This window comes from Artemia franciscana, chromosome 9, assembly GCF_032884065.1.
Source record: "Artemia franciscana chromosome 9, ASM3288406v1, whole genome shotgun sequence".
NCBI classification, from domain to species: Eukaryota; Metazoa; Arthropoda; class Branchiopoda; order Anostraca; family Artemiidae; genus Artemia; species Artemia franciscana.
In genome coordinates this window covers 4,179,444-4,204,923 of record NC_088871.1, presented here as the reverse complement: position 1 = coordinate 4,204,923, position 25,480 = coordinate 4,179,444, and the positions used below count along the sequence as shown (strand labels likewise).

Sequence of the window (25,480 nt, the reverse complement as noted above, 5' to 3'; positions counted from 1 at the left end):
ATCTTTGATATCAGTAGAAAAGCTTTTGAAACCAAGGAAAATCTTAGAATCCTCGATAGCGAGTATAAATGTATTGGTCTTCAATTCAACAGACGGCAGACTGAGTTCTTGGTGTTCAAACGCTGCTCACATTGCCTGACAAATATGCAACTGGTTAAACATGCTATTCAAGCACAAGATACACTGACGTACCTTGGTGTACCGATTGGGTCAAATCTCTGTGCCGCGTCTACTCCTGAAAGAATTTTTTGCCCGCAACTCTAGGAAAGCGTATGATTTACTAGTTGCATTAAAGTTCAAATTTAACCGCCATATTCTAGCTAATGTGTATAATGCATTTGCTGTACCCAGATGCGTAGCTCCAGCATTTTTATTGGGGGTAAGAGGGAGCCCACCTCCGGGTAGTCAATGAGTATGGGCAATCCTTCAGGGGAAAGCAGCTGCTGTTCTGGACTCTTCAATTTGCTTACACTTACATTAAGTATTAAGTATTGTTATATAAGCATTACAGTAAGTAAGTAACTTACCACCAACTACGAGCTCTACTTTATTTTCATAAATATAAATTTTATAAACTAAATAATGATTATAAATGTTGGATTATTTTATTTCAAATTTGCGCTCCAAAAATGTCTGTGACCAAGACGAGTACCCCCTCAACCCCTCTCCTCTAAGAATGCCTGTGGGAAAAGGGGCGTTAGAAAACTTGTGAAAAACACAAGCCTAAATGTATTTTATAGATGTCTGAAAATTCTGAGAATTCTGTTCCGAATTTTCTCCCGTTAGTCTAAAGAAGAATCAAGTCTCTTTGATGAAGGGAGCCATCGCAGATATGAGTCAAAGCTGAGGTCGGACCATTAATCGGATCCCGTTTGTTAATGAATTTGGTCAAGGCTGAGCTGCTTTTACTGTTAACTTAAGGTTGTCTTTACCTTCTGTTCTTGTGTTACTATAAGAAGACACAAATGAGAATCAAGTCCCCTTTTCAATACCTATCTCTTTTTTTTCTACTGTCCTTTGCTTTATAAAAATAGCTCTGAGCAAAAGAAAGAAAGTAAGGATCTCTGCCCTTAATTGGCTCTATTAGCCTCTTAGGAACAATTAAAATTGATGCAGATTATATTTTTAATAACGTCATAAAACACATTAAAGTTAAGAGCTAGACAAAGTTGGTCTAGCTCTAAAATAAATAACAAAACAATAATAAAACAAATAATAAAACAAACAACAACTCTCTAAACAAACATAAATTAAGTAGTGGAGTCAGCTATTACTAAGGCTCTCAGCAATAAGTTGGTGCAGACGACAGTGGTTTTCCGTAACACTTAGGGGGGGGGGGGTGATGGTGAGTTTAATAAGCTCGGATTCTTTGCCAGCTTTATGGTTCATATTAAAGTGCATATCCCCCTTTCATTTCTTTCAACTCCTGCACCAGTCATAGAAGACACAATCTCACAGTTGAGCTTCGCACTATTCCAATAGTTCCGTGAATCGCGTCATTCCTTTCAATCGGGTCCGTTGCATGTGATTTGAAAAATACGTCTTAGTAAATCGAAAAGTCCAACCTTTAAATTACCATTGTTGAAACCTTATACAGAAAAATTGCAACTCCCCTCACTGAACATTAATAGAAAGTTACTTCTTAACATGAGCAGTAGTGATGTGTCCTCTTATTTTTCTTCATCACTATTGAGGCACTGGAGCGTCATAGAGAGCTGTTTAAGGATTCATAACGAAAAATCTTATGTATAATGGTTTTTCATATGCCTAAACTTGATAAGGCCGTCATAAAGTGCCTCATGGTACACTAAAAGCGCAATTTAGGTAACATTTCTTGAATGGAAAGGCTGGGCCGAACAACTGGACATCATAGAAAGCTAATTATGGGCACATTTATAAACTAGTTACTATTTACAAATTTAAGTTTAGAAAGTAATCTTTAAGTGACACATGATACCCCAAAATTGCGATTTGGGTTGTTTTTTTTATTAATATCAAAAAGATAACAAAAAAGGATGTTGTTCAAAGAAAAAACTCGGCAAGAAGATTTCCCCCACTCTTTTGGAAATTCTCCTCTATGGAGAATCCCCATAGAAATTGTCCTTACATTTGAAATGCCGACAGTATTTTTAATTTAAAGGTTTTCTTGTTTTCAATGATTTCTTATTTTTCAGTAATTCCACTTCTATCCTATTTGCAAATTTAGAGGGTGTATTCATATCTAATTTTGAAAGTCTTAAAACAAGTAAATCTTATATTCAACTGATAGATTGTAAGAAGTACAATACATTTTCAAAATTTTGCCATTAAGTAAGCTCACCTATTTACTTAATTATAAAGTTTCGAAGGCGGTATATTTGTATAAATTTTATAATTGTATAAATATTGGTGCGGAAAATATTAAAGGGTGTAATAGACTCCTGTTTTTCGCGTTTTGTTTTATAAGAAATGAGGATGGATTAATTAAAAAAAACATCCACTCAAAGTAAAGAATGAAATTGAATTTTAAAACGAGCAACAGTTTTATAGTTATTTAATAATTTTGTCCCCAAATTATAGGGGGAAACTTCCCCCCCTGTTCCCATACCCCTTAACGACACCACTAGTTGTATGGAATTTGCTCTCTCATGCACCATTTTTGTCTCTTCTTACTGCTTCGGATATTAAGGATATCCAGAAGTGTTTTGATAAATATGCAAAATATTTGCTACGGCTAGCCTCTCTATACTAACAATAGCTCCCTATCCTCTCGGTATGGAGTTGCTAGTGCAACGATCGCGGTGCAAAAAAGAAACGAGAGATATCGGAAATTGTCCTTTGATGATCATTTGTTAATCTCAGTGAAAGATGGTCCTTATTTATACTTTTTCTTGTCAGTTCTTCTTTTTTTTTGGTTTTGTATGTATTTGTTAGAAGTTGCTCGTTTCTTTTTCCTTTTATTCCCTTACTATTCTATCAATGTTATATTTTTACATTTATGATGGGCAATTAATTTATACATACAAACGGCTTGTCCTGAAACACGTTATTCAAATTTGTTTGAAAATGTCGCCCGTTTGGTACATCTAAGAAAATATAAAATTATTGGTTTTTATAAATAAAATTTTCCGGACCAGGCAGAGTATGTTTAGTCGCTCGACTAGTGGCTTTTATCCTGGGATAGGTCTGACCGATTTTTTTGAAGTTCGGGAGTTAGACTTGAAACAATATGGCACACCAGTATGGGTTTCTTGCGGGACTAGTATTTTGTATTTCTACTTATTTGTCAAATATTTTATCCAGTTGAAGCTAAACACATTTATCAAATGTTTATGTAAAAGTAATCATTTTAAGAGCGGTTAAAAATCTTAATGATCGTCTTTGCCGAATTTGGAAGCATAAGCATCCGTTTTTCAAATGAAGCCATTAGTTTCTCCGGGCTCACATGATAATACAACACCAAGACTTTCCCGGCTAAACAAGACAAAAACGACTTGAAGAATATGTAGCGCTACCTATTAAAAACTCACCATAGATAACATCTAAAACAAGAAACAGTCCTTACCACAAGCTCAGAACATAAAAAAGAAAATGACGAGTAAAAAAATAAATGAAAATTTTTAAAGAAGAAGGTCCAAACTGTGCCGTCAATTTGATTATAATATAAAAAAACTTATGATTCGTAAGTGACCTTGTTTTAGTGTATAGAGAATTTTCGGTATTCTGTTATGTTAAAAAGTTAAAATAAACTTTGTTCTTGTTTAATTTCAACCGATTTAAGCCTTAGTCATGTGCTTTTTGTTTTTCTATATTTCTAACAGTTAAAGATAATATAAGCCTTAGCCTTACAACAAGAAAAAGTTAGCTGTGGGATGTATAAACATGAATAATGGAATAAAAGGAATCAAGAAAAAAATTACAAAAGAGGAACAGTAAAAGAGAAAAATATAATATAAAAAACTAAATCCTTGCAATAAGGCTTCAATGAAAAGATGATTTGTTTAAAGTAATTTAAAGTAATTTAACTGTAGGAAACAGCTAAAAATTACAAAAATTTTCCTTACTACATATACAAAATCCCAAAAGAATGTGTGTAAATAAATATATGACAGATTTCAAAGAGGAAGCTCCAAACAGTGCAGTTATTTTTAATTTTGATAAAAAAAAAATACTTGTGATCCGTCAGAAAAAATTTGTTTTAGTGTATAGAGAATTTCCAAATTCTGTAACATTAAGAAGTTAAAAATAAACTTTGTTCTTGTTTTATCTCAACTGATTTAAGCCTTAATCTTGTGATTTTAATTTTTCTATGTTTCTGACAGTTAAAAACAAATAAAAGAAAACGAGAAAATTACATTAGTCTTAGCATTATAACAAGAAAATATAATATATTCCTATATATACATATATATATATATATATGTATATATATATATATATATATATATATATATATATATATATATATATATATATATATATATATTCTATGTTTTTCTATGTTTCTGACAGTTAAAAACAAATAAAAGAAAACAAGAAAATTACATTAGCCTTAGCATTATAACAAGAAAATATAATATATTCCTATATATATATATATATATATACATATATATATATATATATATATATATATATATATATATATATATATATATCATGAAAAGAGAAATCACCAATGAAACAGCACAAACACAAAAAAAAAAAAAAAAAAAGCCAGAAGGAGAAAAGGAAGACTGTTTTCCTAAATTAGTGATTAATATAGACCAGCACTTGAATGAGGCCTTAACCCTACTCATCCATACAATCACATAGGTCAAACAGCATAGCCATACACAATCAACCATGAAGAATAATCCATGGACAGGCAGTCATGTCGTAAATAAGTATAAGTCGTCATTTACCAAACAATAGAAAAAATAATAAAGACAAATAATTCAGAGGCAACAACCCAACACAAGGGCTCATCAGGAGAATACACTGGCCTATAGGGTTTCACCACTTTAAATTATCTACCCAGCCAAGTGTTGTGGCTACCACAGAATATCCATGGCATCCCCGTGTCAGGTATCACCCCCAAAATACATGCCTATGAAAAAAAAAAAACAACAACAGCAAATGTAAAACAACCAAGTAACACCAAAACCAACTTATCCTGTTAATATATCCCTCTTTTTAGCAACAATAGGTCAACTAAATATAATAAATTTTACCAAATCACAAATATTAACACATGGCAAAAAACCTGAATAAACTAAACAATTATAAAATTCATCTTTACCATGTGGCTAATTTTTAAAAAAATCCGCTAAATTAGAAACACAATTCAAAATAAATGGCGCTGCAACATCATTTCTCGAACCTCCGAAATTAGTTGAAAATTTCTTTAAGTATTTCTAGATAATTCTTTTGATATTTATTTAAAAGTTCGTTATAATGAAAACTAAATTTTTTAAATTGCCAAGTTAATTTATTTGCAGAAAAACCTCTTGATATCAATTTTTGGCTTAAGATTTTACATCTATTTTTAAAATCAATATAATTACTACAAATCCTTGCATAACGAAGTAACTGTGAGAAAAACGCTGAATATGTGATATTTGAGTGTATATTACTTTCAGGGAATGGGAAACTAATCACTTCAAAATCAAAATCATCCGTTTTATTATACATTTTAAAACTTAATTTATTATTATCACAAATATTAATATTTAAATCTAAGAAATGATCTTCATGACCAGCGCCATGACTAGGTTCAAGAATAAGCTCTGATGGATATATATTTTTAGAAATATCAATGAAATCCTTACAATTTAAGACCAAAATATCATCCAAACATCTTTTATTATTTGACAAAACATGTTTTAAATTATTTGGATAGAATATATATTCTATGTTTTTCTATGTTTCTGACAGTTAAAAACAAATAAAAGAAAACGAGAAAATTACATTAGCCTTGGCATTTTGACAAGAAAATATAATATATTCCTATATATATATATATATATATATATATATATATATATATATATATATATATATATATATATATATATATATAGATATATATATATATAGAAACATATTTCCTATAGAAAATTTGTTCATTTGTTTAAAAACAAGAAATATTTATTTCCTTAAATATTTTCTCGTAAGCAATATTTGGAAATGTAGAAAAAAAAAAAATAATAGCAAGGCTGAATTGAAAAACAAAAGCAAGAAAATACGGCTTAGTGATATCTACTGAGTTCCTAAGCTATAAGATTTTCATTAACTTAGCATTGAATATTGAGATTTGACTTCATTCTATATTGCTTAGAAACCTTTCTTATGTTTTGAATAAGAGTTAATATGTCGAAGAAGCTCTATGCCAAAATTATAAGCCTGATCGATAAAATTGGCTTAGTTAAATGCCAAGGTCTCAGAACTTTCCACAAAAGCCTAAGAATAAAAATATCTGGTAGAAACAAAAGTTTGACTGGTTTGTCGGGAGAAGGTGTATGCGGAAGTTTCAGGGAAGGTTCAATATTATCTGAGAAGAAAATACAGTCAAGTAGAATGTCAACATAAGACCTGAAACGTTTTTTTTTTATTTTGACCTGGGAAGACAGTGTGTATTGGTGATGAGTATTTACATTTTGAGTAATATATATTGGTTCAGGAATTTAAGTCGTCTTAAGCTCGACAATTTTAGCGCATACTCTGGGGGAGATCTAAGGGATAGCAATTCCTTTGAAACCGTATTTAGCATTATTTTCTTTTTAAAGTGTGTTTTAGACCTCAATGAACGTTTATGATAGTTAATCTTATAAGTAAATCATAAGTTAATCTCATGCCATTACTTTTGTCCAAGATAATATGAAATTATAAGAACATTGTATTAGTGTAAGCGTTGAAGAGACTATAATGTTATCTCCTTTCATGCATAATAAGCATTTTAGGGGGAGATTTTGCGAGTAGAGGGTGCTAGAATAGGTTTGAAAATGAATATTAAAAAGACTAAGGCTCATTAAGGCTAGGAATAAGTGAAGATGAAAAGGTGACGTTGGGTAACGAAAAGATTGATCAGGTGGGCAGGTTCACTTAACTTGGTAGTATTATTAGTAAAGACGGTGGGAGCAGTCAAGACGTTAAAAGTAGAAAAGCCTAGGCTCAGGGTGTTTTTACACAGTTAAAAAAAGTTTGGAAGAATACGAAGATAAGTCTGCAAGCCAAGATGAGAATATTGGAAGCTACAGTGATGACGGTGGTCAAATATGGCTGTGAAGCATGGGCACTCCGGAAAGTGGATGAAAATTTACTGGATGTTTCCCAGAGGAATTACCTACGGATTATTCTTGGTACCCGACTGCCTGGCCGTATTTCAAATAGTAGGTTTTACGAAAAATTTGGTTCAATCCCGCTATCTAGGGCTATAATGAAAAAAGGTTGGGATAGCTAGGCCACGTTTTGCGCATGACAGATTGCCGAAGATTGTCCTTTTGGCCAACAGTCTGGGGCTAAACAGAAAGCAGGTCGTCCTCGTCTGGGGTGGAAGGGCGTCATAAATAAAGTTTTAAAGCAAATACGAACTTCCTGGGAGGGTGTAAAGTGGGAGGCCTTGAGGGGCTGGAGGAGAAGCGTGCATAGCTGTATTGGCCTCAGACGGCTTGATGCTGTGGTGAGTAATTAGTAGTAGTAGTAATAGAATTGAACACCGGATAGCTTTCTTGATTCCAGTCGGGGTTTGGAGTAGAGTTTTAATAAGTTAGTTCAATAGATGTAATGGGGCTTTGTAATGGGGCAAACCCATTTTAAGGATGTATAAGTAATGGGGTGAGCCTGAATTTTGATTCAGTTTGCTGGATACACCCAAAATAATAGTTGGTTCATGAAAATAGGATTTTGCTACATTTAGGTGTTTAATTTAGGAGAATTTCTGCTGTAAACTGGTCAGGATATAACTAATTTTTAAATTAGCACTAGCTGTGTTTCAGTGTACAGTCTATTGCAAATACATTATAGTTTGGCCACACAACATACCTGTTTCAGTTGAAGAAGTAGCTCCCTATTTGTGAGATCCACCTTCGTACATTTAATTAACTTTACAGCAACTGCATTTCCCTGGAAAAGAGAGAAAATAAAGCTGCCTTTAACAAATAATTTTCAGGCTATTAAATTCATAGAGTTCCACTATGAGAATCTAAGTTACGATTGGTTAAACTAGCGAATTTACGAGGAGAGTTTGTCATGGGATTTGTAAAAAAAAAAATATATTAATTTTTGATAAATCCCAGCGGTCATGGAGATGAGCTCATAATTACGTACTATTATATATAGAAGTCTGAAAGGGTATTTGTATCATAGTCCTATGCTAAGTACTTAGTAAGCACAGCTGAGTAAATAATGATTCTTCACGTTGCTTCAGTAGAGAAAACGAATACAAAAATGCCCAATGGACAAAACGGAAATCTTGTGAAAGATTCTTCTTCTAGACTATCTGAATTATTCACAAATTTATTACTTCCTTCTTGTCAGAGAAACTATACTAATTAACCACTTAACCACCCTAAGACCTGGGTGGAGCTCCAAAGAAAACACCAAGTTTGCTTATGAGGGAATCTCTCCTCACAATATAAGGGGAGATTTCGTCTCTTCAAGACCCATGCTGCACACTGTATTCTATATTCATCTATTTACGTACGGGTATAATATATATTTCTGTCCTGTATTCTTCTTAACAAAGGTAAGAATACAAAGCAAATCCATATTCATCTGAATGTTCTTCCATTTAGTTTGAAGCACCTTCTTGGAAGGTTTGAAAATAATGACCTAAAAAATATTTTTTGGAGGCCTTAAATAATCCTTTTCCAATCAAAGAATATTCCGTCCTTCACCTAATAGCTCATGCACAACTTTGCGATACCCTATAACCATCAGTACAACCATCTCATTAAACGGCCTTTAATAGCCGTAGCTCTTTTTTATGGATGTATTTATGCTTAGGGACGAATATGGCACGCCAGTATGGCATCTGAGACCGCAAAGCTATATAAATATAAAAACTTATTCTCAAGAGCAGAAAAAATATGAGAAACCATCCTTTTGTTGTGGTGTGCTAGTGAGAAAAAAGCTTCCCTCTTTTTTAAATTTGTTTATAAAAAATATTTAATAAATCTTGTCCGTTCAGGAACAGATATGAAGCCCAACTTATGCCTAATCCAGCATAGATTACCCTCGATTTAAAAAAAAATCTACTTTTATGTAGATTTCAAATATTTAGAATTGATTAATTTGTACAAAATAATTTCTTATACCACACTGCTTTTCCATTTTTAAATTTAAACAAATGAAATTGTAATGAAAACGGGTATAAAATTTAAACAGAGATAGTTGACAAAACTTTCATGTTTTAAACAAAGTCATATGTTTTTGTTTATCAAACAGTTCGTGGTAACGAACTATAGTAAGGAGCGACCCGGCTCAATAGTAACCAAAACTCTAAAAAATGGAATTTTGGTACCAATAGCTACATCAGAAGAATTGCATTTTAATGCTGATTATAAATATATAAGTTTCATCAAGTTTAGTCTTACCCATCAAAAGTTACGAGCCTAAGAAAATTTGCGTAATTTTGGAAAATAGGGGGAAACACCCCCTAAAAGTCATAGAATCTTAACGAAAATTACACCATCAGATTCAGCGTATCAGAGAACCCTATTGTAGAAGTTTCAAGCTCCTATCTACAAAAATGTGGAATTTTATATTTTTTTGCCAGAAGGCAGATCACGGATGCGTGTTTATTTGTATGTTTTTTTTTTTGTTTGTTTTTCCCAGGGGTGATCGTATCGACCTAGTTGTCCTAGAATGTTGCGAGAGGGCTCATTATAACGGAAATGAAAAGTTCTAGTGCCCTTTTTATGTGACCAAAAAATTGGAGGGCTAATTATTTTAGCCCTCCCACGCTAATTATTTTCCCAAAGTCAACGGATCAAAATTCTGAGATAGCCATTTTATTCAGCATAGTCGAAAAACCTTATAACTATGTCTTTGAGGACGACTTACTCCCCCACAGTCCCCGTGAGAGGGGTTACAAGTTCAAAACTTTGACCAGTGCTTACATATAGTAATGGTTATTGGGAAGTGTACAAGCGTTTTCAGGAGGATTTTTTGGTTGGAGGCAGGGGTTGAGAAGAGGAGGATATGCTGGGGGAACTTTCCATCGAGGAATTTGTCATGGGGGAAGAAAATTTCCATGAAGGGAGCGCAGGATTTACTAGCATTACTTAAAAAAAACAATTAAAAAATGAATATGAAAAAGTTTTTTTTCAGCTGGAAGTAAGCAGCAGCATTAAAACTTAAAACGATCAGAAATTATTACCCATATGAGGGGCTCACCTCCTCCTAATACCTCGCTCTTTACGCTAAAGTATTTTTAGTAATTTCAACTATTTATTCTGCGGCTTTTATGATTCAGGGGTCATTCTTAATGAATTGGGACAAAATTTAAGCTTTAGTGTAAAGAGCTAGGTACTGACGAGGGGGCAAACCCTCTCATATATGTAATAAAAACATAAGAATACAAAAGTTCTTTACGTAAGCTAATTTATAAGTTACGTATATCTTTTACTTATAAAAGATTCGTAAAATTTAAAAGTTCTAGTTGCCTTTTTAATTAACCGAAAATCGGAGGGCAACTAGGCTTCCTCTCCCGCTCTTCTTTTCGCAAAATCATTCGATCAAAATTATGAGAAAGCCATTTAGCCAAAAAAAAAAAAATATACAAATTTCGTTTTAATTATTCCTCTGCGGAGAGCCAAAATCAAAACATGCATTAATTCAAAAACGTTCAGAAATTAAATGAAAAAAAAGTGTTTTTTTTTAAATGAAAGTAAGGAGTGACATTAAAACTTAAAACGAACAGAAATTATTCCGTATATGAAAGGGGTTTTTCCTTCTCAACCCCCCGCTCTTTACGCTAAAGTTTTTTACTGTTTTAAAATGTAGAGTTAAGAGAAAGAGTCAAACTTTAGCGTAAAGAGCGGGGGGGTTGAGAAGGAAAAGCCCCTTTCATATACGGAGTAATTTCTGTTCGTTTTAAGTTTTAATGTCGCTCCTTACTTTCATTTAAAAAACACTTTTTTTTATTTAATCATAGATAGATCAATGTATTTCAAAAGCCCAAGGGCCATATACACAACAAAAAAATTGTAAAAAAAACAAGGAGATCACTAACAAAACAAACCATAAAACGATAAATACCTAATCTGCAAACTAAAAAAACACAATCATTTATTTTTTTTTATTTCTAAACATTTATCCATAATCATACCAGTTCGAGCTATTATGGTTGGGTTAATACTTTGTAGAATACCAGGAAGCAGCAAATCAATGCCATGTAAATACTTTTCCCTTAAATCAAAGAGCACCGGGAGCTTCTGGAGAAAATGGTCCAAACCTTCATCTTCATATTTTCAAAGGGGGGATGCACACGGCCCTTTAGGAACCATTCTCTTTTAATCAAACACCTTTAGCCTGCTCTGGATTGAACCGTTACATCCGTTTATGCCCGTTTTCGAGTATAATATTATGCCCATTTTTTTCCTCGTTTTCATTTGTTTAAATTAATTTTACATTTACCAACAAAGTTCGTGGTAGCGAACTGTAGTAAGGGTGGACGCGGCTCAATAGTAACCGAAACTCTAAAAAACGGAGTTTTGATACCAATAGCTATATCAAAAGAAACGTATTTTGATGCTGATTTCAAACATATAAGTTTCGTCAAGTTTAGTCATACTCATCAAAAGTTAAGAGCCTGAGAAAATTTGCCTCGTTTTAGAAAATAGCGGGAAACACCCCCTGAAATTCATAGAATCTTAACAAAAATCACACCATCATGTTCAGCGTATCAGAGAATCCTACTGTAGAAGGTTCAAGCTCCTATCTAAAAAAATGTGGAATATTTTGCCAGAAAACAGATCACGGATGCGTGTTTATTTGTTTTTTGTTTTTTTTTCAGGGGTTATCGTACCGACCCAGTGGTCCTAGAATGTCGAGAGAGGGCTCATTGTAACAGAAATTAAAAGTTGTAGTGCCCTTTTAAGGTGACCAGAAAAATTGGAGGGCACCAAGGCCCCCTCCCATGCTCATTTTGTCCCAAAGTCTCCGGATCAAAATTTTGAGATAGCCATTTTGTTCAACATACTTGAAAGACCTAATAACTTTCTCTTTGGGGACGACTTAATCCCCCACAGTCCCCAGGGGAGGGGCTGCAAGTAACAAACTTTGACCATTGTTTACATATAGTAATGGTTATTGGGAAGTGTACAGACGTTTTTACGGGGACGTTTTAGCGTTGTGGGGAGGGGGAGTTGGTTACGTAGGTCGATCTTTCCATGGAGGAATTTACCGTGGAGAATGGATTTTTCCTTGAAGGGGGAAATGGATCCCACAACATTGTTTAAAAACGATCAACAATCACATAAATAAATAATTTTTTTTTTTTTTAATTAATGCAAGTAGAAACATTAAAACCTAATACGAACAGAAAATATTACGTATTTAATGGTTTTTGGTTTCTTTTCCTCAATAGCTTGCTCTTGCGCTAAAGTCGTTTTTACTTTTAAAAATTTAGTTCACTTTTTTTCAGTTCAGTTCACTTCATTTATAAATCAAATACATTTAACTAATATGCAAGTAACCGCCCAAAGAAATATACAAAAAAGCACTTGCGACGGGGTGGGTACATGAAACTCATTTCTAACTAATAATTCACTACAAACGAAAAAAAATTAATAACAACAATCTCTCATCAACTCATAAATAATAATAACCAGTCTCGTAATAATACACACAAAAGAGAGAAAAAAAGTAAATAAATAACAGAACTATGAACTTTGACCTAGCAAATACTTTTTCAATTTATTTTTAAATAGTCCCAGGTGCTTAGCCACCCAGCTACCTGAATACTCTCTGGAACGGAGTTCAGCGCATTAGACCCGAAAATCTAGTAGGGAAGCCGGCCCTGGTTCCACTTCTGTGCGGGAAGACGAAATCATTAGCGTTTCATAATGACCCAAAGATCTATTTTCACTAAATTAATCACGAAAAACCTTTGGACTTACATTATTCCAAAATTGATAAGTAGAGATTCCCAACTTTGGTACTCCTGTAGCTGTCCTACATTCAGCACTTGTAACTTTTTGAAGCAAGCCGTAGTGTTGCGCTCACCTTTTAAGACGCATTGTTTTATTTTGAAGAATCTGAACACGTTTAAAATTCAGATAAAAATTGCTTGCCCATAACATGCAGCCATACGAAATATATGGATGAATCAGAGCGTGGTATAAAAACAGTGAAACTCTCGGAGGTGCAAAATTTTTAAAACATTGAATTGCTCCAAGGCCAAGGGCAATTTTTTTGCAACAACATCACTGTGGCGTTTCCACGAAAGATTACAATCTATGTAAAAAACCTAAATAATGGATTTTCTGAACCTGAACTAAATGCTTTTTATCAAACAGAATTCTACCGTTAATATTAGTGGGCTTGCCTACTCTAGAATACAAATCAAATTAGTCTTAGCAATGTTACTATTCTTAGCAAAAGAGGTTAGTGACTCAGGAGTCATTCTTAAATAACCGGAACAAAAATCAAACTCAGTTTATTATAATGTTATTATTAGTTAAAAAAAGAAAAATTAATAAGCAAATTTCGTTTTAATTATTCATGTATGGTGAGCAGAAATTGAAACCTGCATTAATTAAAAACGTTCAGAAATTAAATTAAAAAACAAAATTCTTTTAACTGAAAGTAAGGAGCAACATCAGAACTGATAATGAATAGAAATTATTCCATATATGAAAGGGACTGTCCCCTCCTTAACGCTCCGCTCTTTACACCAAAGTTTTTTATTGTTTCGGAAAATAGAGTTGTGAGAAAGAGTTAAACTTTAGCGTAAAGAGCGGGGCGTTGAGAAGGGGACAGTCCCTTTCATATACGGAATAATTTCTGTTCGTTTTAAGTTTTAATTCCGATCTTTCCTTTCAGTTAAACAATTTTTATTTATTTAATCCATCCAAAGAGCCATTCCATTTCTTCGTTGTGTCTTCCCCCAGGAGCTGATCGAATGATGGATCTCACCATAATACTGTGACATATACAATGTTGAAAATATGAAACTCCTTTCCGATCTCTCCCTTTCTAGAAATTTATCTAAAAACCTATCAACATTCTTCTGAGACAGTAGATGATGTATGTGGAGATAATTTATTCCCAATAGAGGTGCCTGATCAATCTGAAAGAAGATTGAAAATAATGGGGCTGATACATTTAGGGAAAAGGGGGATATAAGAACTCTAGTTTGATGTCTGATAAAGCACGAGACTATCCATGGCTGAACAAAACTTTTCTGAAATTATTAGTTTCTGGAGTGGTCAACGCGAAAATAGAAAAATTTAGGATGTTCGGTATCTTGCGAAGAATGATTTGTAGGACAAACTAAATTATGACAAAGGCTAAAGTAACAAGGACAGTGAAAATGAAATTTTATTTTTTGAATTGTTTGGATTGTTTGAAACTGAAGAAAATTAAAAAAAAATTCGGCAGTAGCGGTACCAAATTGAAAATAGGAAATGTAAGTGAAAAAAAAAACAAGCCAAAAAGAAGCTAAAATCATATATCACCAAACAGCTTAAGAAGGTATAGCTTTTCTCTGAGTGTTTAGTTGTCTTTTAACGGGCGATAAGTGTCACGTTTAACCAATTAGTTTTGTCTATTCATTTTCACAGCTCAGCGTGGCAACACTGACGAAAAAGTGATGCTGCCTTAAAATTTCATAGAAATATCTGAGAAGATCGCAGTTATCTGGTAGGACTAGGTCAAAGATAGGTCTAGGGGCAGATAATGTTTTATTTTGATGTCCTTGGTACTATAGGGCTTAGCTTGGGGCTAAGTCTGTCATTTATTTGGATTATAAGAAATGTTCCAATGAATCTTAGTGTTCGGTCTCAAGTTTTCCTTTCAAAAAATGTGTTTATTACAGAACTCTAGCCTGTTCTTAAGTTTCACTCATACAAAATGTGGACAGGCTTTTTAGATTGCTTCTTTTAGTGTCAAAATCAAATCTGAATCTTTATGTTATCAAATAAAAAAAATCGACTAAAAGTAAGGAGCAACATCAAAACTTAAAACGAACAGAAACTATTAATTGTATGAAGGGGATTGTCCCCTTCTCAATACCTCGCTCTTTACGCTAAAGTTTTTTGAACATTTAAAAAAACATATTATTCTATTTAAATGGCCGCTGTGTTTCAGGAGTCGCTCTTAAAGAATTGGGACAAAGTGTCAAACTTTACCCTAAAGAGCAAGGTATTGAGAAGGGGCAGTCCCTTTCATACAGTTAACAATTTCTTTTCATTTTAAGTTTTGATGTTGCTCCTTACTTTCAGTTGAAAATTGTTTATTTTATTTAACTTCTGATCGTTTTTAAATAATGCCGGGAAACCTGGGACAATACCTCTAAGGAAATTTATTCCAAACTAAAAACCCCGTCCCCCACCAGGAAAAATCCTCTGCGACAATTGTATCCTAGCTGAAAATTCCCCCCGAAAAATTTCTTGCGGAGATTTCCAGGTGAGCAATTTTTCTTAGCGCACTTTCATTTGAAAAGATCTTTTTTGAAATCATTCCAGAAATCCCCTCTTCTGTTGAAAAGTTTAACCGATAGTACCTTGCCCCCTAGTAGAAAGTTGTTCTTGTAACAAATTCTCTATGGAGAATATATCCCGTGGAAAATTCCCTGTGGCGAATTTCTCCCCTGAAAAATCCCTCCTCCAACGGAAAGATACTCTAGACAACTCCAACCCGGTAAAAAAAAATCCCTAAAACAACTCCCCTTAACATCTCCACATGTAACGTTGGGTCGGCAAAGAGAAAGTAAGACTAATAAAAATAAATTCGTATAGGAATTCTGGAAAATTCCCCCAGTGTAAACTCTCCCCTGTAAGGTTCACCCCCTGGAAACCTCCTTCCCTATGGAAAACTCTCTTCTAGGAAAACCTCCCTGGAAAAAAGTTCCCCCCTTCTACCCGAAAAATGTATGCATACTTATATACCAATAACAAATACTACATGTAAACAATGGGAACATTTTTAACTCTGAAACCTTTCTCCAGGGCTTCCGGAGGGCGTGTTATATCCAAAGGCATAGTTATTGTACCTTTCAGCAATGCTCCTCAAAATGGCTATCTCAAAATTTTGATCAAGGGACTTTGAGGAAAAAATGGGGGTGGGAAGAGGTCTAGTTGCCCTCCAATTTTCTTGGTTACTTAAAAAGGGCACTAGAACCTTTAATTTCTGTTCGAATGAGCCCTTACGTAATATTCTGGGTCCATTGGTTTGATGCGATCACCCCTAGGGACAAAGAAAAAAAAATAAACACGCACCCATAATCTTTCTTTTGGCAAAAAAATGTAAAATTCCACGTCTTTGCGGATGGGATCTTGAAACTGCTACAGTAGGTTATCGAGTACACTGAACCTGATGATGGGATTTTCATAAGATCCCTTGACTTTTTTTTAATCCTGCCAATTTTCTGAGTCGCCTAGCTTTTGACGGTTAACATTAAACCTAATGAATTTTATTTATTTGGAATTAGTATAACGAGCCAATTCTTTTGATATATCTTTCGGTATGAAAATTCTGTTTTTTAGAGTTTCGGTTACTATTGAGCCGTGTCGCTCTTTACTTACAGTTTGTTACCACGAACTGTTTGATTCAAGTTTAAAACTATCATCTCTCAGCAGTGTTGTTTCTTGACAAAATATTCAAACAGTGTGTGGTAGGGAACTGTAAGTTAGGAGCGACTCGGCCCAATAGTAACTATAAAATTCGTTAAGTTTAATGTTACCCATCAAGAACTACGAGCATAAGAAAATTTGCCTGAATATCGAAACAAGGGAGGAATACCACCAACAAGTAAATAATGTCTTAGACCACACTGCTTTTCCATTTACAGAATTTAAGAGAGAAAAACGAATATAATTTAAATAAAACAGTGGAAAAAAACCCAACAAATATTACTGATAAAAGTCCGAATATTTTGACTCATATTGAATATAAATTGCTTTGATCCCAACATTCGCGTGAACGTTGAAGCGTTCTTTTTGTAACCGAAACTGGCCCTGGTCCTAATTTATGGGAACATTCAGCATGAATAGAGCTTCAACACAATAGCTTTGCCTCAGCAGAGAACGATTCTGCCATGGGAGAAACCGCCAAGTATCTGACATGTGTTGAGTAATTCAATTAGAAATAGATGATATAACAAGGTACCCAACGTCACCTCTTTTGACCTGGCTGAAGGATCTTACCTGCGAATCAACTGAAAGAACTGTTCACGTGCTCTTGTGCAGCGTGTCTCCTCAAGACTCGAACATCACTGCTAGTTTAATTTTGAATCAATAGTTTACGTAAGTTTTCCATTTTAATTTTCGGGTTATTCGCGGTTCTCATAAAATCACAATTTTTTTTAAAAAGTCACTGAAAATAGTAGTGAATCACTAGAGGCGGTAGGCATGTTTTAATGGTGCAAAAACTGTATTTAATGCTTGATTAAAAAATTAACAATTGACTAAGATGATGTCAAGTAGTATTTATAGGAGATTCCTTCTCAGATAATCCCAAAACGCAGAAAAAAAAAAATAGATTTAGCAAAACTAGTTTCAGCAATTGCAGTTTGAACTAGCTAGATTATTCCAGGATTAAAAAGTGGGGACACCCTCTTGCCTAATTTTGCAATGCTAGACTTGTTGAGATTTTTAGGACTTACTAACAAGTGAAGTCAGACCTTAAACCCAATAGGGTGTGTGCGTAGACACCGTATTGTCCCAAAACGGCACAATAGGGTGTCTGCGTAGAGATAGCAAACAGGGTGTCCATGAAGCCTTTTCACTTGTCCCAAAGCTGTTCGACAGCACCTGCATTCCAGTACTAACGATGTCTCAACCATGCCTCGATCTATGTAACTGGAATCCTGGAATCAATATTATGCTTATGCTGTCTTTTGGAGTAGTTAGGAAATAATGATAGAATTTAGAAACATACCTTAAAAACTGCAGTTTGTATGTAAACATGTCGGTCAAACTTCCCGGTTGATAGCTGGTAATCAGCTATGTCATAACTCTAAAAAATAGGAAGATAAGCCGAAGAATAATGTACAAAACTTGATCAATAAAATTAAAAGCAGTCAAATAAGCTTAGAAAGTAAAACAAATTAAAAAATTATTGGTACTTATGTATCACAGCCACCACACCAAAGAAGTGAAGTTAGGCTAATCCTAATGAAACAATTCTTACTTCATAATATGCAGAATAATTTTAGCTAACACATTTTGCATCCAGACACGCTGTACTTTACCCCACACCCTAATCTGCAAATATATAGCCCAAATTGAAAATTCCCCAACTTTTCTCGCAATACATCTCTCTTGTTTCAACCCCTGTTACCTGTAGGTTGAATCAACTGTGACGAAACAAAAACTTTAAACACAAGTTACAGCTCGAAAATGCATTGAAAATATATAATTTGGGCTATATATTTGCATACCAGGGGAGGGGAGCAAGTATAGCGGGTATGCATGCAAAATATTTTAGCTACAATTATTATGCATATTATGAAGTAAGAATTGTGTCATTAGGGCTAACCTTACTTCACTTCTTGGGTGTGGTGGTTGTAAGAAATAAGTACCAAACAATTTTCAAGACTATTTTTTTTTGACAACCATGTCTCACATTTTGTTCATTTCTATACAATATTTTTGGGAATCTATTTCTTCCTCCCTAATAATTTCCATTCAGTTGGAGTGTGACTTCTTCCATGAATTGATTTTTACTGGGTTGAAGTTGTAACATTGCTCCCCTTTTTTGTTGATAAGTTTGTTCATAAATATTAGTAAAAAATAGTATAAATTCTATATTTCTGGTAGCTCCTTGGAAGCTATATAAAGAGAAAACGTTATTTTTTTTGCTTTCATAACTTGTGTTTTTAGCTATTATTTTTCTTTCATTTTTTGGCTATCTCAACTATCTTGTTGCAAATATTTTCCCACTGTATTATAGTCTTTTTTCTTCCTTAATTAAATTTTGAATTTGTCTGTCAATCATGTTTGGTAACTAAAAATAGTTATAATAAAACCTGTGTACAATTTCCGGGTTAAACAAAACTGTTGCGTTAATAATTTATGCACCATAAATAATGCTTATGCAAAATTTACTGTAACAAAACACCGCAATTTATTATTCATGTATAACGCGTATAACTGTAATCAGTATATTCATTTAAGGCAAAAAAAGAAATCATTAAAAAAAGTTTTGGCTTTTAAATTATTAATTTTCTTACAAAATTCTTACAAGGACTTGTAAGAAGTCAGCCAACCATTTTCTTTTGCCAGTGCCGTCTTACTTGTATTAGTAGGCTACTTGATATATATACCTTTTTCTTACAAATATGTCAAATTTGTACAAGATTAAACGAAAAAGAAAATTCTCAAATAAAAGCAAAGAGTGATGTTAAAACCTAATGCAAAAGAAAATTATTTCATATATGAGGAGAGGCTTCCTCCTCCTTCAGCCCTTGCTCTTTACGCTAAAGTTTTATTCGAATTCACTGAAAACATTTATGGGTGATGCATATGTAGTTAGTGGGTAAACGCAAATATTTCATTAACCGATTACCTTTCAAGAAATTTGAACTCAAACATTATTGTTTAAGTCAAATGTAATTGCTTTGTGTTTGAGCAGTCGTTCATAAAGTGTTTGGGAGGTGAACTAAAAATTTATCACGAATATCGGGAGGGTAAGGATGGGATGGTCCCAAGTACATACTGACTATTTTCTGTTCGTTTTAAGTTATAATGTAGCATTTTACTTCTAGTATAAAAAACTTTTATTGGATAATGAAAAAAGAAATAACCAATGCAACAGTACAAACACATAAAAAAAAGTCAGAAGGAGAAAAGAAAGACTGCTTTCCTACATTATTAATTAATGTAGATCAGAACTTGAATGAAGTCTTAACCCTACTCATCCATACAATCACACAGGTCAAACAGCATAGCCATTCACAATCAACCATAAAGAATAATCCATGGACAGGCAGTCGTGTCGTAAGTAAGTATAAGTCGTCATTTACCAAAAAAAAAAAAAAAAAAAAAGACAGATCTGTATTCTTTCTTTTTTAATAGCAAAAAAATGTTAACTTTTTGAGAACAATCTTTCTAGAAGGGTAGTTCATTTAGCGCATTGGCCATTCAAAATGAAGTTTTCTAAACAAACTATCGTCTCCGTAATAAAAATTAGATTTTGCCCCTTCAGCACGCTTACTGTACAAGGTTAGGGCCAGGTTATAATATTTGGGAGGATGGGGGCTTGTTGTTTTGAACTTGACCAGAAAGCAGCAATGGAATGTAAAAACAATGTATTGACTCTGCATTTATTATTTTGTGACTTTGCAGTTCCATTTTTTTTATTTGCAGGGGTGCACTCAATTCTCCAGAAAAAAACTCAGGGGTGGCTGCACCCCCAAACTCTGCCCTCTCCTTCAAAAAGGTTAGCTCTGTAAATCATTTGGCAATGAATGAACGATCTTACCGATATACTGTTCCTTCTGACAATTGAAGAGTAGCTACCAAATTTGGGTCGCCCAGCAACAGAATTTAAAAAAGTAAATTGATTCTTGTAGACCCTCCAATTCATTGATGCAATAGCGGCCTCTATTTTGTAATGCCTAGAATTATAACTGTATTAGTGTTTCTTAAATAGGATTAGAAAAACCAAGTTCTTATTCTGCAGTAGCTTAAGGCAGCTCAATACCATAAAAGATCGGCTATTCTAGCCATTATAAACCGTTTTAGGTTGCATGTGAAAACTATTCAGAATTTATTGGATAGTCTTGCCATAGTTTGTATAGCTTGAACAAGATATTAAATAAATATAAAAGAAAAGTGTTTTTATTTTAACAGAAATTAAGGAGAAACATTAAAACTTAACAGGAACAGTAATTATTCCGTATTTTAGGGGGATCCTTTCCTCAACCCTTGCTCTTTACGTTTGGGTCTTAAGACTCTTTAAAAATGCTTCTCATTTAAATTGTATGGTCATTGCGTTTGAGCAGTTTTTCTTAAAGAATCCTGACGAATAAAAAAAGTTTTAGCATTAAGAGCGACTATTGAGGAAGAGGCATCTCCTTTCCAATGTGGAATAATTTATGTTCCTTTTAAATTTTAACGTTTCTCTTTACTTTCATTTGAAAATACTTGTTTTTATTTAATTTATGATTGTTATTCATTAGACCAAGAAATCCCCTCCCCTCTGTGTGAAATTTCCCCCAGAATATTCCCCCTGGAAACTTTCTCCCGTGAAAAATCCCCCTGCAGCCATCCCTAAAAAAACACATGTTTCCAATAACAAATACTGTATTTGGGCAATGGGCAAATTTTCTATCTTATAGCCCTTTCCCCAGTTCAGTCAAGTGGCTATCTCATTTGATAGAATGAAGTAAGGGCAAAATGAGCATGGAGGTGGGAGAGCTGAATGCCCAACAATTTTTTTGGTCACTTGAAATGAGCTCGATATTAAAGGACTATTGCTTGGATGCGGTCATTTGGGAACCCTCTCCTCCGATGGAAAGTTTGTCTCTGAGAAAATTCCCCCACGGAGAATTTCTCAAATGGAAAATCCCCTTCCACAGAAAAGAATTGAGACAATTCCAATCCTTCCGCAAATTTCCTACGAAAGATTCCCCCAGAACATGATAAATTGAGTCGCCAAAGAAAAAGTAAGACAATTGAAAGAATTCTCTATAGGAATTAAGGGTAGTTCCCCTTTGGAGAATTAATCCCTAGAAACCTCCCTCTCCATGAATAATTACCACCTTGGGACCCTCCCCTGGAAAATATCTACTTCCCAATGATAAATTACACCAGTTAATGGGCAAATTTCATAGCTTATAGCCCCTTCCCGAGAGGCTGTGAGGGCCATGTCATCCCTAGAAGCAGACTTTGCACAACCATGTTGAAGAAAATGACTATCTTAAAATTTGAATTGGGAGACTTTGAGGAAAAAAGGCACTGGGAGGGAGGCTCGTCGCCCTGCAGTCTTTTTGGTCACTTAAAAGGGCACTAGAAATTTTAATCTATATTTAATTAAGCCTTCTCCTGATTTTTTAGAATTATTAGTTCAATACGATCACCCTTAAAAAAAATAACAACAAGTAAAAACGGATCCATGATCGTTCTTCAAGCAAAAAAAGCAAATTTCCACGTTTTTGTAGTTATATTTGATTAAGCATTCTCCTGATTTTTTTTAGAATTATTAGTTCAATACGATCACCCTTAAAAAAACAACAGCAAGTAAAAACGAATCCATGATCGTTCTTAAAGCCAAAAAAGCAAATTTCCACATTTTGTAGATAGGAGATTGAAACCTCAACAGTATGGTTCTCTGATTCGACAGAATAAGCGCTAATACGGGTTCTTTACTCGTCCCGAAACAATGGTGTAACGTTGACAACCGTTTTCAGGAAGATAGAGATCGTCCTTGGGTCATGGTAGTAGAATCATCGCCAGATTTCTATTTTTCTTTTGACTACCGTGACCATATCTCTTGACTGCTTTTCAGCGAAGCCCTTATTGAGGGATGCAGCTCTTTTACAAGCGGAACAGAGGCAGCAATTATTTTTGAAGCTTCCCTCCAAGCAGAGAAATGATGAGTTGCTAACCTATTTTTCTCTGTATTTTGGGCTTAGTGTACTGTTTTTGGCCAACTATGTAACCTTTTAAAATTTTGTCAGCCGATTATTTTAGAAAGAGAAAACCCTTTTTTGGGCAGCAGGCTCTCAGATCATCAATCTCTTAATTGAGTAGAGTTGAGTATAAATTATATTTTTTTTTAAGTTCGTAGCTTTAGACATAGAGGCTTCAAATCCAATTTAGTTCATATTAAGAGCTACAGTTGATTTCTGAGTCCTTACGAAAATAAAATGTGTTCATGAAAGTTATATGTTTCTCCAATGACATTTCTTAATGGGATTCGAAGTCTAGTTTCTCCAAGATAAAGCAATTAAATTTATTATTCTTATAAATCAACTTCAAATCTTACGAGTCAGGCGAAAAATATCCGAGACCTCAACTTCATCGGATTTTGATTTATGTTCTTATGCTCCACTTTTCTCGATAATTAACCACCTGGGCTAATTCCTAATATCTTGTTTGTGTTTTACATTGGTAAAAAACATATGTATACTGATTATGTACATAACTTACATAGTCACTAATAAATATTCAGTTGCGTGCACACGTCAAGTTTGAAGCATCAAGTATCTTAGAGTTATTTTGGACCAGAATCTTCCTTTTAAATGACAAAAAAACTGTTATTATGTTTGAAGTTACTTCTAACGTGAAGTTGATAATTTCTTTAAATCCTTTTTAAAAACATAATATTTTGCGACGCTGCATAGCTACATATTCTATGGCATTTCTAAATGGAATACTAAGTGCCATTTTCACTAGAATAAAGCTGCCAAGTATATTTCGTCTGTAGAATCTAGACGAGGGATTCAGTGTTCAGAGTTCATGAACTCGTAAGCAATACAATCTTCTAAACCTTAAAGTTTAAGGAATGGTAGATACCATAGCTTCACAACATGAAGTCTTTCTGGGGGAGGAGGGGGGTGTGGTTTCTGTGCATTTTGTGATAACTTATTGTTGGATTTTTTTTTGAATTATTGTGGTTGTTGATAAATGTCTCCACCTATCTAAATTTTGATGAAAATTGTGCCTCAGCTTAGGGATTTTAGTCTCTTTTCTTGGGCTAAAGTTTTTGAGAAAGCATTCCTTTCATCTCAGCAGAATTGTTACCCATGTCACGTTTTTTTCAAAAATTAAGCAATAGTTTTACAAATCTTGAAAGCCTAATAAAATAGAACTGCCCAAAGATATAAGGCTCATGTGGGCTATAAATCTATTTTCAAATGATTCACTTTTATAGCACAATTATTTTAAAACCAAAGGTTAGTACCCTTCGAAGGCAGAAAGGTGAGGATAGGTACTTAAAAACATTTTTTCGGCATTATTGAGGCTCTGGATCCGTCACTTACAGCTTCATTTGTCTAACCCCCCTATTTTGCAAAATAGAAAAATGCTTCTCATATAAAATTTTGCAATTTGTTATTCAAAGTCACCTTCTTCTTCTTCATCTTCATCCACCTAAGGATCCGTTATCTAGCTCCCCTATTATCCAAAATAGCCAAACGAATCTCATATAAACCTTTACTATTTATTCTTGTAAGTCATCTTTTTCCAGTCTTTTATATATTCCCTGTTCCTCAAACTAATGAAATTCCATCGCGTCTTTAAGCTCTTTTTAAAAATAGAAAATTGCCGGAGCTATTTCATTGTCCTTTTTTTTTTTTTTTTTTACATTGATAAATATTACACACACGTTTAGTACGTTGCTTAACAAACATTTTGGGTTATTTCTCGTTTGGTAAAAATTCTACGGATTAGGAAGAATTAAGTGTCCCAATGTTTGCTACATGCTTTTAAAAATATAAAGGTTATTTGTCAGCCAAGCCTTTCTATAAGAAACTAGATATAGCCTGACAAGCCAGAAAACAAATTAAAGCGTAAAAAAATTTGGTTTATTTGGATGACAAAAATCATCCAAATACCATCCAAATTATGTGGACTAGATTCTTATGTCGAGTTTTAAGACAGTTCAAATTTTATAAAATAGAGCTGTTCGTCTGTAAGGTATTAACTCGAGACTTGAAAATGGTACTTAGTAGTGAGGGGGTTCAAGTTTTGAACGGCTATTACCCCCTTCGAATTACGATCCGAAATTTTTTTTGAAAACTTCTTCAAGACTGTCTTTTACGTCATTGGGAATGTTTTTCTAAGAGACGCAGGTGATTGTTACATAATAGGGAATGTTTGCTTTGGTTGTCGTGGTTTTGCTTGTTACCTAATACTTTCTCTGATTTTTAAAAACCTACGAGAGCCATGTAAAAAACGTTCAGGAGCCCACAAAATCATCATTTACAATATTTTTACGTCATAGGGTATTCATGTTACCTAACAGAGAGTTTTTAAAACCTCCAGACCCCCACCAAATCAGGATTTCTTCTGACGTTACGTAATAGGGAATATTTTCTAAGAGATACTGGCGTATGTTACGTCATAGGGAATGTTTACTTTTGGTTGTTAAATAATAGGTTTTGGGATGTTATGTAATAGGACTTGTTAGAGACCGGTGGTCAAGCGGGGAAGTCCCGGTTGTAACCGAGTAGACACACGTGGGTGTCACGTAATGCCGGTGCACACGTGAGATGTGACGCAAATCTTGTGTACCTTGCTAGATTTATTGGGGGTGAGGTAATCTTACGTAAATTGATAGATTTATTTGAATGACGTAATGACAGTGTAAACATGGGTGTTACATAATACTTTAAGATTTCATTTTCTTT

The 25,480-nt window shown here is 33.9% G+C and overlaps 1 protein-coding gene across 1 annotated transcript in view; it reads right to left on the bottom strand.

Annotated features, from left to right (window-relative positions):
• Nucleotides 1-25,480, bottom strand: part of LOC136030909 (atrial natriuretic peptide receptor 1-like) — a 259,668-nt gene that overhangs the window by 181,551 nt on the left and 52,637 nt on the right. Inside the window, exons 5-7 of the mRNA XM_065710006.1 lie at nt 20,608-20,743; nt 18,064-18,141; nt 8,002-8,082 (exon numbers count right to left, since the gene is read on the bottom strand). Of these exons, the coding sequence (XP_065566078.1) occupies nt 8,002-8,082; nt 18,064-18,141; nt 20,608-20,743 (295 nt within the window). The remainder of the gene's footprint in view (nt 1-8,001; nt 8,083-18,063; nt 18,142-20,607; nt 20,744-25,480) is intronic.